General features: G+C 29.5%; 2 protein-coding genes and 1 pseudogene across 3 annotated transcripts; all 3 read left to right on the forward strand.

Annotated features, from left to right (window-relative positions):
- Positions 1–2,052: 2,052 nt before the first annotated feature.
- LOC105643063 (WAT1-related protein At5g40230) lies at positions 2,053–6,002 on the forward strand. The gene is made up of 7 exons (XM_089716375.1): positions 2,053–2,486; positions 2,603–2,662; positions 2,776–2,889; positions 3,068–3,308; positions 4,320–4,478; positions 5,178–5,329; positions 5,706–6,002. The coding sequence occupies exons 1-7, from the start codon at positions 2,296–2,298 to the stop codon at positions 5,854–5,856; spliced, it is 1,068 nt and encodes a 355-aa protein (XP_089572501.1). The 5' UTR covers positions 2,053–2,295; the 3' UTR covers positions 5,857–6,002.
- Positions 6,003–7,740: 1,738 nt separating this feature from the next.
- Positions 7,741–10,206, forward strand: LOC149492490 (WAT1-related protein At5g40240-like; annotated as a pseudogene). The gene is made up of 4 exons (XR_016318841.1): positions 7,741–8,332; positions 8,468–8,626; positions 9,615–9,766; positions 9,864–10,206. The product of XR_016318841.1 is annotated as a WAT1-related protein At5g40240-like (transcript).
- A 2,514-nt stretch (positions 10,207–12,720) lies between these two features.
- LOC119369349 (WAT1-related protein At5g40240-like) lies at positions 12,721–14,641 on the forward strand. Its single transcript, XM_089716454.1, has 4 exons — positions 12,721–12,958; positions 13,473–13,633; positions 14,280–14,431; positions 14,530–14,641. Exons 1-4 carry the CDS (start codon positions 12,721–12,723, stop codon positions 14,639–14,641), a joined length of 663 nt encoding a protein of 220 aa, XP_089572580.1.
- Positions 14,642–15,548: the final 907 nt, after the last annotated feature.

Genomic DNA, 15,548 nt, shown 5'->3' on the forward strand with positions numbered 1-15,548 from the left:
TAAACTTTTACTCAATAAGTTTGAAACTAGATTGTTAAGTACTAACCTTTCATTGGGTGCGACTTGTAAAGAATGGAGAATGTAGATATGAGAAGGTCAAGCACTCAAGCTAAACTTATTGGAACTATAGTTTCAATATCAAGAGCATCAGTGGTGGTTTTCTACGAAAGCTCAACAATTTTCTCCACTTCTCCAACAAACTCCATTTGATTTCATTGGCCTCTTGCTTCTGCACAATCTGACTGGCTTATTGGTGGCCCCTTGCTTGCTATAGAGTATCTTCATTATGCACTTTGGTGCATCCTTGAGGTATCCAATCATTTAAGTTATCGAGATTTTAAATTAACGAGGATAACTTTAAAATATTTAAAGGGCAAATCCCAAATTTGTGAGTTATGATCTGCGATCTCACCACTGAGCATATAATAATTTTTTTATATATGAAAGCCCAATGAATTAGAATAATGTTCTGGGCTACACAACAGGGAGCGCTCCCTTATAAATAACATTTACCAAATTAGTGATAACGTTTGTAGTGGTGAAGACTCGAACTATATCTTCTAGAACACATACTAATTTAAATATATACCCAACATAATATGGCATAACCTCTCTTTGTAGATATGTATTTTTAAATAACGGAATTTGATGCAGTTATTTTTATTATAGAAATTAAAGAATTGTTTCTGTCCTTAAATTATGTCATTTCTAAAATAAAAATTGAGAAGTATAGTTTTTTAATTTATAAATTTAGCCTTTCTTTAGAAAAAAAAATTATGGATAAAAACTAAACTTAATCTAATGTGCATGGTGTAGGCTGATATTCTGAAGATATGGCCAACAGAGCTGGTTGTGACATTTCCATACGCCTTGTGTGCAACAATCATATCTGCACCGGCATGTTTTTTGGCAGAACAGATTTTAGATGCTTGGCTGTTCAAATATGATATAGCATTAGTTGCTGTTTTCTACTCAGTAATTTTTTTTATTTATTTTTTTTAGAAATTGTTAAAAGGAATGTCGCGGTTGAAAAAGATTTAAATATAATGATTGATCAATCTTAATAGAGTATAATGTAAGATAATTAAATGCATTTCATAATCACTTAATTAATATCAGTCACCAGCTATCAACAACTACTAACCAAACAGTCCCTAAACGAGCAATTATCTAATATAAGAAGATCAAGGGACAATTAAAGCCTTTCGGCCATAATTCATAATAAAATAATATTAAAAAGTTGATACTATCATCTATTAGTAGGTCTACACGTGGGTTGGATTGAGTTAGGTGTTTGGTGTTTGACAAAAATTATGAGAAGATTCTAATTATTGATAGGAAACTTTTCTAACTATTGATACGAAATTCGTTGCCTAAATTGAAATTGAAGATGCATGAAGAAATATTGGATCCCTCATATACCTAATGTTGAAATGATCCCAATTATCTAGAAGTGGTCATCATCAACAATCAAAATTATAGGTTTATTACTTTGGGATTGCAAAATAGGTTTAATTTTGATAATGTTATTGTTACTACCTATGTTATTGTTATTTTATGGATAAGACTTGCGTACACCGTTTGGGTGGTTTAGTAAACTAAACCAATTGACTTGGAGAAATCGTGTTTCAAATAAAACCAAAACCCAGAAGCTGCAATCTCTGTGGAACCAGAGCTGGCTGGATATAGTTAGAACCAGATGGAGTCCACCAATTCCAACAAATCAGTAAAAAACCTAAAATTGCACGGTTGCACCGGCACTGAAACAGCCACTGGTGCTGACTCCAGCCCAGAAGTAATGGGTCTGAGTCGATTACGGTCTAGTGAAGCAAAACCAACGGTTCACTGAACCTGCGGACAGTGCCATGCTTCATTTGTTTGCTGGCAAGTGGTGGCTAGTGGAGTGTAGGTGTTGCCTGCTTTAACCAAACCAAATTATTCATACTTCATTACTTTGTTCATCATAATCAAAACAAAAAAAAGTAACGGACAAAAATCATTAAACGCAAAGTTGTCCTACTGTAGACAATACTCTGTTTAATAATCTTTCCATCCATCCACATATTATTTATTGCTGATTACAAAAATAAAAAATAAAACCCAAATAATTCATGGGTTTGATTTGATTAATTTTCTGTTCACATCTGTTTGAACTGATAAATTAAACAACACTTTGTCGCTAATTTATTCCATTTCCTATATTCTTCTTATTTCTTCCACCATTAAACTGACCCAGTGCAGAAACAAGCTGCAGATATAAAAAATAATAATAATAAATAAAGAAAAGAAAAGGAAATGGGTCCAAGGTTTTTATACGGAGATTTGCTTCCTTTTATAGCTATGGTGTCTGTCGAATGCACAATTGTTGGAGCAAGCACTTTGTTCAAAGCAGCTTCTTCGAAAGGGATGAGTTGTTATGTATTCATAGTTTATTCTTATGCGATTTCAACTCTTGTTCTTCTACCTGTCCCGTTCATTTTTTACAGGTCTTTAGTTATTTCTGTTTCTCCTAATCAATCTTTTCCTTTTAACTTATTCATAGATCTAATCTAATAGTAAAACAGTAGTTTTATTTCTCGTTATCTATTCATGGCGAATACAGTGCAGCAGCAGAAATCAAGTTGCCTCTTCTCTGCAGAATTTTTGTTCTTGCGCTTATTGGGTAATTAGTACATCTCATAAATCAATCTGCCTTTTTCATTTTTCTTGCTATCATTGAATTTTCCTTTTCTTTTTTTTTTTCTATTAATTTTTGTTTTCTGGAGAATTATGCAGGTTTTTAAGTATGATTGTTGGAACTAAAGGCGTAGAATACAGTTCTCCAACTCTTTCCTCAGCCATGAGCAACCTAACTCCAGCTTTTACCTTTGCCTTTGCATTTTTGTTCAGGTGTGTGTGTATGTGTGTCTCACTCCTCAAACTCAAGTCTAATCCATTTTTTATGGAGGCTAATCATAAAAGATCCCATTGTGATTTGTCTTCATGATTAATTTATAATTTTAGGAATTAAAGTAATCCTAACAAATGTATTGCTAATTTAGTAACTAACCTCTCCTTGGGTGTAAAGGATGGAGAAGGTAGCTATGAGAAGGTCAAGCAGTCAAGCTAAAATTGCTGGAACTATAGTTTCAATAGCAGGAGCGTTGGTGGTTCTTTTCTACAAAGGCCCAACCATTTTATCCACTATATCTCCGAAAAACAACATTTCATTTCGTTGGCCTCTTGCCTCTACGATGTCTGATTGGATTATTGGTGGCCTCTTGCTTGCTACAGAATATCTTCTTTGTTCACTTTGGTACATTATTCAGGTACGCAAAGGTGAAATCAAGATTTTAAATTAAGAGAGACGAACTATAAAATACTCAAAACAAGAGAGCTAAACTATTTAAAGAATGAGAGATTGGTTTAAGTTCTGGGTTCCAAGCCCACCTTCTCCACAACGTAACCTCACCACTAAACATGCTCATTCAAAATTTATACCGATATTAAAATATATGGTAAATTATACAAGTTATGTCTAAACTTTTTAATCTTTCCTATTTTGGTGTTTAAATGAAAAAAAAATTTCAATTAACGCTCCGTTTGCTTCCATACAATAATTTACCGGAAAACAACTTGCTGAAAAACATTTTCCTTGAATAATATTTTTCAAATGACTTATTTTTCGTTGTTTGGTTGTAATATTGAAAATTAGTTAAAAATATTAAAATTTTTATCTCATAATAATAATAGAAATTTTAAAATTTTATTGTTAAATATGAAAAGAATGCAAAAAAAAAAATGTAAATTATAAAAGTCAGTGGTGGCCTGTGGTGGTGGCTGCCGGCCGTCGGCAGTGGTGGCCGGTGGTGGTTGGTTGGTAGTAAATGGTGACTGGTGGCAGCGATTATCATGATTAATAAATTTAAAAAATATGAATTTATAAGGTTTGTCAATATTCGTAAAATGTTTTACTCTTTTGAAAATGAAAAATTGTTTTCCTTAAAAAATGCTTAATTTTCCTTTGACCAGAAAAATATTTTACGTTCACTTATTTTCCTAAATATCTCAAAAAACGGAAAATTATGAAAAATATTTTCCTGCAAGTTATTTTACATAAATAAATGGAGCCTAAGTACTTAAATTATTACTAAAAACGTTGCAACTGTTAAGCATCAAATGCTGAATTAGCTCACCAGAGTTGCACATGAACTTTAATATGAAATTTCTTTCGTTTCACATTTAAAAAACACAGAAATAGTATAATTTTTAAAAAAAATTAAACAGAGGGCTCAATTTTCTGTGGAAGAACTTAATCATCATGACTTAATTTGATGTAGGCTGAGGTTTTGAAGACATACCCAAAAGTGCTTATTGTGACATTTGTGTACACTTCGTGTGTGACCATCATATCCGCCCCAGTATGCTTTGTTGCGGAAAGCAATTTGGATGCTTGGCTACTAAAACCTCATATGGCATTACTTGCTATTTTATACTCGGTAAGTGTTTTTTTTTTTTTTTTTTTTCTTTTAAATCCTTAAATTTTAACTATATATAATCTATTAAACTCTTCAACTTTGAAATTATAGAGAGTCATTTATTAATGACTCAATTAACTGAATTTGAATACTAAATTAGCAATTAACTAATGCAAGATCAAGGACCATTTAAAGGCTTTTAGCCTTAATATTTGACAATTACAAAATAAACAAAAGATAACGGGGAGAAAAATAGTAAGAACTATTATTTTGATATGAGATAGATAAACTTAAGTGTTCGTATACAGAGAATTGTGAGACTTTTGTACAGAATGCATATAGCTATTATCTAGTTATCTGAACAAGAGACACAAATTTTATTATCAAACGGTTGACTTAGGTATTCAATACATAATTGACCGAGCGTTATTGAACTGAATCCTTTGAATTTCAATTTATAACGCTCGGTCTTATATTCATGTATGCTAATGATTTTAGGCTCAGTTAAGGGCTTGTTATATTAACGAATAAGCTTATGGTATATTTATTATAGTCTATCAGTATTAATAATAAGATAATAATATTTTCTTCCAATTATAGCCTATGGTAAAATTGATAAAATTAAAAAGTTTTAAGATAAAATTGCAAGAGTTAAAAAAGATAATGGCTTTTTGTGATATTAAATAGGTTATCTAAATATGTGATTTGGTATCTGTTTAGGGAATTTTTGCACAAAGCTATAGCACCGTTATTCATTCATGGGTGCTGCGTTTGAAGGGGCCTTTGTATGTAGCAATATTCAAACCATTGTCAATTGCTATTGCAGCTTTTATGGGTGTCGTATTTCTTGGGGATGCTCTCCATCTTGGGATGTATGTATGCTCATCTTTTTTTTTTTTTTAATTATTTTTCTTATTCCATTTATATATTCCTTGGAATTATCAATTTCACAAAAAAAAAAAAATCTTCAAAATTCATTAATTTGCATTTTATACCATTAACTTGTGTTAAAAATAAATAATAAAAAATCAATGACTTAGTTTTTTCTGAGCTTAAATATTCATCAATTTTTCATTCCAAGATCTGACCCATTGATTTTCTAATTGAAAGTTTTTCTTTAAGTCAATAGAAAATATCAATATTTGGTAAATTATACATGCTGGTTAAGTCAAATCAGCAAATTAAGCATTATTTATTTTTTTATTAATTTGTCTTTTTTTAGCTTTTTTTTTTTTTTGGTAATTGCAGTATTATTGGAGCTCTAATAATATCAATGGGGTTCTATACTGTGATATGGGGAAAAGCAAATGAAGAAAGATCAAGTGAGGAACAAGATTTTAGTGACTTGAGATCTACTCAAAGAGTTCCTTTCTTGCAAACACCCATTAATGACATGTAGCCAAAAAATGTAATTAAAGATTTTTTATCTTTGATTTTTTCTTTTATTAGTCCTTAACCACACCTCATTTGTAAATTTTTGAGGTTTTTGTCCTTATCAAATCCATATATTTTTTTTTTAATATTAGAGAGAATATTCAAACTCAATCTATTGTCAGGTCATATATGTATTTACTATTAGGTTATGCCTTGACGTGTTTATCAAATTTCATACTTGAATGAAAAAGAAAAAATTACTCTTATTCGGTGCTCAGTTTAAACATTTCAAAAAATATTTATTGTCAAATTTATGTAATGAATCATTGGATATTTTTTTATATGAATAATAATCTTTCATATTATCAAATGAAAACTCTGTCCATCTCATGTCAATTAGTTTTGCGATGCCAAATCTGTCCATCTCATGCTGCAAAATCAATCCGTCTATCTCATCTCTACCATTACCTACCTATCTCACCTACCCTATGATACAAAAATAGATAGAATTTGTTTTTTAAAGAAAAGGAGCTTCATTTGAAAACAGAGTATAGAGAAAACAAAAATTTATGTGATCTTTAATTTCTGAGTTCTTTATTTCCTGAGCAGTCTTCTTTTGCTAACAATAAATCTCAGCCTGCTAGATTGTAGAAACCTATATGTGTGTTCTTTGAAGGTATGTTTGTTTATAGTTTAATTTTAACGGTAAAAGTAATTTCTAAATTTAAATATTATTTTTAACTTTGTTTTTTTTTTTACTTGTAGTAGTTGTTCTTCTTCATGTTCTTTGTTTTCAAAAGTCATGGCCGTGTGAGGTAAAGAGACTTCCTTTGGCTCTTGATTTGGGGGTTTTGTGCTCTAAACTCAAATGAATTTTCCATAAAATAACTTGATTTTTCTTTAACTGTGTTTTTTTTTTTTCTATTTTCTGTCTAATGATTTTTATCAAGAGAGATTTTTTTATTATTATTATTATTTTAAATATTAACGAAGTGCATTAGCTTTCAAGTGCTCTAATGGACTCAAACTTTCTATTTTGGATATTTGATTATAGCTATAAATAAATTAGTAATTGATTAAGAAAATTTTTTAATTGAGTATTTGTCTGTGGTAATTAATAGCGGTGGTAAAGTACAACGTTAACATGAATTTTTGGTGATCAAGGATTTTATTTAATGTTTGGTAGGTTCTATAATAGTTTTTTATAAGCTGGATATATAAATTCACGACTGAACTTTGCAATTTTAATTTTATGGCACCTTGAATATTATAGATGAGTTATTATGTATTTGTACTTGTAAATTTTAATAATATTACATACATTTCGTCACTAATATCAATAATTTTATTTTAACTTGTAAATGTTGGTAATTTTACATACCTTTCGACACTAATAATTTTCACAAATTTCAACTATTAATTAGTGTTTAATTAATCTAATCTTGCAAGTTGAAGTGTTCAATAAAATAAATTTGAAAATTAAGTGTGTAATAGACGTAATTTTATAAGTCGAAGTGTTTGATAAAAAAAAATTGAAGGTGCCATAAAATTAAAATGAAAAAGTTTAGAGGTAAATTTATGTACGTGTCTTGTGCCATTTTTTATAATTAAAATGCAAAGGTACGTGTACATAAATGCAAAGGTACATGTGAACACTTTTTTACACATCACTCCTTTTACAATGTGCGTACATTTTAATTTGCATTTTCAAACAGGTAAGATATATAAATATTATAAAATAAAATAAAATTTAGAGAGCCATAAGGTCATTTTAAAAATTTATGAGAGCCATAAAAAATTTTTTGTAAAAATTCATAGGTAAATTTATATGTACATAAATTTACGTATTCCATCTATTCGTTAATTTTTCCATCATTGCGTACATAATCCATTTTATAAAATAAGCCTAAAAAACGAACAAACAAAAACAAAATCATTGAGCTATTTTAGTTTCCTGTTTCAAGGGAGCAGAGAAGTCTAAAGAAGCTGTCTGCAGTACAACGACAGCCACAATAAAGGGCGAACTCAAAAAATGGAGTTGAGTTCTTGGATATGGGATTTGACATGTTTTGCAGGAATGGTCACAGTGGAGTGCACAGATGTAGGTATAGCAAGTTAGCAACCATAAGCAAAGCAGCTTTATCACAAGGAATGAGCAATTATGTTTCTGTTGTTTACTCCAATGCTCTTGGCACTCTCATTCTTCTCCCTTATTTCAACTTCTACAGGCTGTCTTCCTTTCCTTCACTATTAATTAATTTCTTGCTTCTGTGCGAAAGAGGGAAACCTTTGACTTCTGAAACTCTTCTTTAATTTTCAGGAAGAGGAGCATCTATAGTGACCCTATATAAAGGCCCTGCAATTTTTATGATCCAGTCACTAACTTCTCACTCTCACCATCTTCAACTTCAACCTCTTCACTCACAGAAACCAGAGTGGATCTTTGGAGGTTTTCTCCTTGTAATTTTTGCCTTCTGTCTGCAACCTGGACCATTGCCCAGGTGATTTTTGTTTTTTTAATTACCTTTCCCTAAAAATTTAATTTAATTCTATATATGTTTAAATCAATTTAAATTTAAATCAATTGAATGTTTTCATTCATTTATTCCAAATATTTTGTGAATTCATATTTGCAGGGAGCAACAGTGAAGCAGTACCCAGAAGAAATGACCATACTGTTCTTTTTCACCTTGTTTATCACAATCCAAAGTGCATTTTTCTCACTTATTTTGGAAAGGAATCCAAATGCATGGAGATTGAAATCTGCCATTGAAATTATTGCCATCGTTTTCACAGTAAGAAAATCTATCCAGATTTTATTTATTTATTTATTATTCTATAATGGGTAATTATCTATTTAGGTAAAAATAACACTCGCATATCCATTATTTGGTAAAATCATTAGATTGTCCTTCAGGTTTAGCCTTGTTAAATTATTTTAAAGTGCCTTTTTTATATTAAATATCCTATAATATTTGGATTTAATCCGTTAATTTTTGTTTTTAAGTTTACTATTGAATTGGTATTCCATTCCCTAATTGATAAAGGAAATTGCACTTTTTAGACAAGAGAATTAAGAGATTATTTAAATTGATGGAATTTGAACGGTAAAATTTTTATATTAAATGTTTTTCAGTCATTTTTATATTAAATTTTTATATTAAATTGATGGAATTATTATTATATGATTGCAGTCATTTTCCATAGGATTTGTCAAAGATGACATGCAATGAGGAAATATTACATTTATTTATTTAGTTATTAATTATTATCATATGATTGGAGTCATTTTCCATAGGATTTGTCGAATATGCAATGCTACTTATATAGAAAAACTGGAATTCCATATGATATATAATATTTATATGCTTGATTGACGTTAGTTGATGTTCTGTTCCTTCCACTGAAAATATTAATATATTTAAAAAACCACAAAAAGAAAAAAAAATATTTATTAAAATTAGGTGAGACAATGAGAGCGCTGTTCCCGCCTTTTTATACATGGCTGGTGGCCCCACTGTGTCTGAAATTTTAATGTCAGCATATGGACTAAATTATTTTGATTGAGTATAACATAATACATATTTTTACTTTTTTTTTTAATTTCTATTATTTTATATTATAATAATATTAATTAAATTTAACTATTTCTAACTGAGTCAAAATTATTTATCCTTTTTTATTTTATTTTACAAATGTAAATTCAAATAATAGTCCCCGGATATTTTTATTTTCTCCTAATTGAATTAATAGATAATTAACCTTTGATTTGGTGTGATTTAGGCGGTATTTGGGAGTATGTTTCGAATTGGGTTTCACACGTGGTGCTTGGGCAAGAAAGGACCTTTATATGTAGCCATGTTCAAACCTTTGGGTATTGCTATTTCTGTGTTCATGACAGTCACTTTTCTTGGTGAAACCCTTTGTCTTGGCAGGTATTTCTTTATTGGTTCTCCAATCTAAACCCTTTTTTTTTTTAAATAATAAATAAGGGCATTGAAATGATGGAGTTTTGTGATGTTTCTATTGCAGTGTCATTGGTTCTATTATAATTGCACTTGGATTTTACAGTGTGATGTGGGGACAAATGAAGGAGAAGAACAATGAAACTTTTAGCAGTCACGAAGCCCCTCTTTTACAAAGGAATGCTTCTTTTAGAGAAGATAATTAGTGTGCCTAAATTTACGTGAAAGGCAATTTCTGTTCTGTAACAGGCAGGAATTAGGAGAATCATGTGAAAGTGTACTTGGAGATGTGAGTTCGAGAGAGAACATAATGGAAAAAAGGGAAAAAAAAAAAAAAAAAAACTTCTGCTTTTATGTCTGTAATTTTAGAATTTTCTATAATGAAAATTTGAACTCTTTTCTTGAGAAAATTTATTAAATAATTTTAATAATCTTGAGGGATTTGTTTCAAAGCCACTGATGGTGGTTTAGTTAAAGGAGATGTATGGATAAGCTTTTCTCTTTCTTCCATTTTCATGCTCCTTTTTAAAAACTTTGAGTGATTAGATGTTTTAACTATTTCCGTAAAAGATTATATTATTATTATTATTATTATAGTTACAGTTATTTGTTTATAATTAATTTATATAAAGTAGCTAAATTACCGATATTAATCAAATAGAGTGGTTGAGACTCGTTCTCTCTTAATCAAAGGTTTTAAGTTTGAGCCTTGAGTATGAAAATTGCCAAGTCATTTTGATAAATGCGTTAATTAGTTTAACATCTAATCCCATTAAACTAATTAGTTTGATATAAGAAGTGTCATTCTAGACGTTAATATCTTGTAATATTTGATTAGTTGGTCCTTCTTTTAATCACAATTAATTTGGCATTAGTACTTTGTCCATGGCACTACTATTAAATTACTATTTAGTCCTTTCTTGAATGATAAAAATAACACTTTCTAAACAAAGGATTAAATAATTCAATAGAGCTAAATTACCAAATTAAAAAAGACATACATCCTAACATATAAATTGCTATAGTAATGTCAAAAATAAATAAATAAATAAATTGCTATAGTTTTATATCTTTTTATATCTTTTTTCATATAATATTGAAAGCATCTTTAAATTTTGTGGTCCACCATTATTTAGATGTCTTTTTATTTTTGGCATTTATGTTTTTTTCTAAAAAGGGCAACAAGATTTTATTTTTGTGGGGTATGCTTTTTTTCCTCCTAATAGGGTTTTTATCATGCAAGTTAAATATGGCCAGTTGTGCCATTATTAGAGTTTTCTAACTGATAGGGACACTGATTATTAATTTGAACTAAACTGATAATTTATAAAAAAAATATGAGAATCAATTTTATTTTTCAATTTTTATACTTTTATCAATTCTATTGAACTAATGTAATTATTATTTTCATTACTGTTTCAGCAATTCTTCTAGTCAAGTGATTAAACTGTTAAATTAATCTGTAATGTGATGTGATAAAATAAAAGAATAAGTCAGAAAAAAGAATAAGTCAGAAAAAAAATGTAATGTGATAAAATAAAAGTTAAAGTCATTGAAAATTAATTTTTTTATACAATCTTATATATTTTCATTGAATAAATTAAATTACAATATAAAATTATGATATTTTGATCTTTTTAGTGATTATTCGTTTCGTTCTTCCTATTCCTATAACAATATAAAAGAATAATTAATAATGATGTAATGGTGGTGGTGATGTTGGTGGTGATGGTTGCAGTGGTAGTGGTAGAGTGATGGTTGAGGTGGTGGATGGTGGTTGCGGTGGTGGTGATGAAGTAATGGTTGCAGTGGTGGTGGAATGGTGGTTGAGGATGAGTATAGATTTTAAGGAATGTAACGGGCTTTACATATATTTTTTTATGTAATGAATATTACATCAAATATCAATTTAAGTAATGAAATTATAGATGTAATGTGAATTACATTATGAGATTAAGGATTTACTTATTGGGAATAACAATTCATCTAACTCTATTAAGGATGATCACGCATTGGGTTTTTAATATTTACATTTCCCCTGTAATATTAAATATATACATGTTTCATCACCATCCCATGTCATGGGTGGGATGGGTTAGATGGAGACATAGGGTAGATTATATTCGAATTGGATTTTATTCAAAAATATTTTTAAAAAATAATTCACAGGAAGGGTAAGATTTATTCGTAAAATTTATACTCACTCTATTCAGTATGAGTTTAAATGGAGACTCAATGAATAAAATGAGCATCCTTAAATTTTACGTTTCGAATGTATAATCAAATATGAATATAACTTCAATTTAAATCGAAATAAGATTAAAATCGGCTCAACTTTAATTGAATTCTAATTTTGCAAATTCAATTTCTAATTAAATCGAAAATCGAAAAACAACGTGGCTGATATTATTTTTTTATTTTTGGAAGCAAAACCTAACGAATATGGCGAGAAACAATAAGATATAAGTCACATAACAAGTTATTTTGCAAAAACGTGGTAAATTGATCGTATCCTAAATTGGTATCAAAAATAATTTTGAACTAAATTGAATATTCAATAAAAGTTCAAGGATCAAATTGTGTGTTTATACGACATTAAGCAAGCTACTCTCTTGCTTATCTATTCTTAAATAGACCTCAGTGGAGAAACAACACTACAGATAAAAAGAGGGAAATGGGTTCAAGATTTTTATACGAAGATTTACTTCCTTTGATGGCTATGGTGTCTGTAGAATGCACAAATGTAGGTTTAAACACTTTATTCAAAGCAGCCTCTTTGACAGGGATGAGTTATTTTGTTTTCATAGCTTACTATTATGCAATTGCAACTCTTGTTCTTACACCGGTCCCCTTCATTTTTTAATCAATAAGTTTGAAATTAGATTGTTAAGAACTAACCTTTCCTTGGGTGCGACTTGTAAAGAATGGAGAATGTAAATATGAGAAGGTCAAGAACTCAAGCTAAACTTATTGGAACTATAGTTTCAATATCAGTAGCATCAGTGGTAGTTTTCTACGAAAGCTCAACAATTTTCTCCACTTCATCTCCAACAAACTCCATTTCATTTCATTGGCCTCTTGCTTCTGCACAATCTGACTGGCTTATTGGTGGCCTCTTGCTTGCTATAGGGTATCTTCTTTATGCACTTTGGTGCATCCTTGAGATATACAAGCATTTAAGTTATCGAGATTTTAAATTAAGGAAGATAACTTTAAAATATTTAAAGGGCAAATCCTAGATTTGTGATTTATGATCTGCAATCTCACTGTTGAGGACATAATAACTTTTTATATATGAAAGCCCAATGAATTAGAATAATGTTGTGAGCTACACAACAGGGGAACGCTCCCTTAATAACATTCACCAAATTAGTGATAATGTTTATAGTAATGAAGACTCGAACTACATCTTCTAGAATACATACTAATTTAAAATATATACCCAACATAATATGGCATAACCTCTCTTTGTAGATATGTGTGTTTTTAAATAATGGAATTTGATTCAGTTATTTTTATCATAAAAATATAAGAATTGTTTCTGTCCCTAAATTATGTCATTTCTAAAATAAAAATTGAAAAGTATAGTTTTTTAATCAAGTATTTATAAATTTTTTTTTTTTTAGAAAAAAAAAGTTATGGATAAAAACTAAACTTAATCTAATGTGCATGGTGTAGGCTGATATTCTGAAGATATGCCCAACAGAGCTGGTTGTGACATATCTATACGCCTTGTGTGCGACAATCATATCTGCACCAGTATGTTTTTTGGCAGAACAGATTTTAGATGCTTGGCTGCTCAAATATGATATAGCAGTAGTTGCTGTTTTCTACTCAGTAAATTTATTTATTTATTTTTTTTTAGAAAGTGTTTAAAGGAATGTCGCGGTTGAAAAGGATTTAAATATAATGGTTGATCAATCTTAATAGAGTATAATGTAATATAATAAAATGCAATGCATTTCGTAATCACTTAATTAACATCAGTCACCAGCTATCAACAACTACTAACTAAACAGTCCCTAAATAAGTAATCGACTAATATAAGAAAATCAAGGGCCAATTAAAGCCTTTTGGCCTTTCGGCCATAATTCACAATAAAATAATATTAAAAAGTTGATACTATCATCTATTAATAGGTCTTCACGTGGATTAGGTCGGGTTGGATGGAATTTATTGATTTAAAGTACCTCTATATATGTGAATCAATAATTTTTTTTTATTGGGGGCAGAGAATTCAAAATTAGAGGAGGCCAAAAGAAAATTTTTAAAATTAAAGGGTTCAAATGAAAGAATAAAAAAAAATTGCACTTTTTATGGGTGAATTTTTATTTTTTTTATTTTTTTGAGTTTAGGGGGGCCAGGCTCCTCAGTCCCTCTCTCTGCCCCTGTTTTTGACCTAATCCAACCCATAAAATGCGTGAACCGAAGGTTATGAAGGGGTTGTTTAAGTCTAAATAAGTGTGAAATGGTATTTGTTTAGGGAATTTTTGGGCCATGCTATAGCGCCATTATTCATGCATGGGGGTTACGTCGGAAGGGGCCTGTGTACATAACAATCTTCAAGCCATTATCAATTGCTATTTCAGCTTTTGCAGGTGTGATATTTCTTTGGGATCCTCTTCATCTTGGCACGTAAGTCGAAATATTTAGAATTATACATTTGACAAGGTAAAATTTTCATAATTCATTAATTTACACTTTCATTAATCGATTTCTTTTTTTTATTTCAGAGTTGTTGGAGCTCTGGTAATATCAATCGGGTTTTACGCCGTGATAGGGGGAAAAGCAAATGAAGAAATACCAAGTGAAAAAGTTACTTTCTTGCAAATTGATGACATGTAGCCAAAAAAAAAAAATGGTGTAAATTACTGCTTTCTAATTAAAGATTTAGTCCTTTAAGCAAACTCAATTGTAATACTTGAATTTTGGTTGAAAAAGAAAAATGTTTTCATGAAATTATTTTTATTTTTTACTCAATTTGATTTTTTTTAAATAAATGATTATTGTCAATTTATGTAATGAATGGACTATTTCTGAAAAGTATACACCCCACTATCGTCCCTATTCACATTTATTATTAATACTATTTAGTCCCTACTTAATTAGCAAACGAAAAAAATAGTTTTAAACGGAGAATAAAATAGTTTAATATAATTAAATTTCAAAGACTAATTAATATATATATATATATATATATATATATATATATATTATTTATCAAAACGGGAAAGAAAAATTCATCCAAATATAAAAATTGATCTATAACTTGAATATTATTTTCTCTTGAAACATCATCAATAACCGCCGAATAAACTTCAACATCATAAATTGCATCACTTTGAAAATATTGACAGAAACATTTTACCAATAACTTGACATTTCATCACGCTAAAGTTCTTTATTGGTTTGGTGTTTGACGAAATTAGGAGAAGATTCTAATTATTGATAGGAAACTTTTCTAGTCCATTGTTGATACGAAATTCATTTCCAAAATTGAAATTGAAGATGCATGAAGAAATATTGGATCCCTCATATACCTAATGTTGAAATGATCCCAATTATCTAGAAGTGGTCGTCATCAACAATCAAAATGATAGGTTTATTACTTTGGGATTGCAAAATAGGTTTAAGTTTGATAATGTTAATGGTACTACCTAATTTAAAAATTAATTAGAGTAATGATAATATAGCGAATAAGTGGTATTTATTTTATGGATAAGACTTGCCTACACTATATGGGTGGTTTCGT

The sequence above is a fragment of the Jatropha curcas genome, chromosome 11 (genome assembly GCF_041381405.1).
Source record: "Jatropha curcas cultivar XTBG-Jc1 chromosome 11, XTBG_Jcur_1.0, whole genome shotgun sequence".
In the NCBI taxonomy this organism is placed as follows: domain Eukaryota; kingdom Viridiplantae; phylum Streptophyta; class Magnoliopsida; order Malpighiales; family Euphorbiaceae; genus Jatropha; species Jatropha curcas.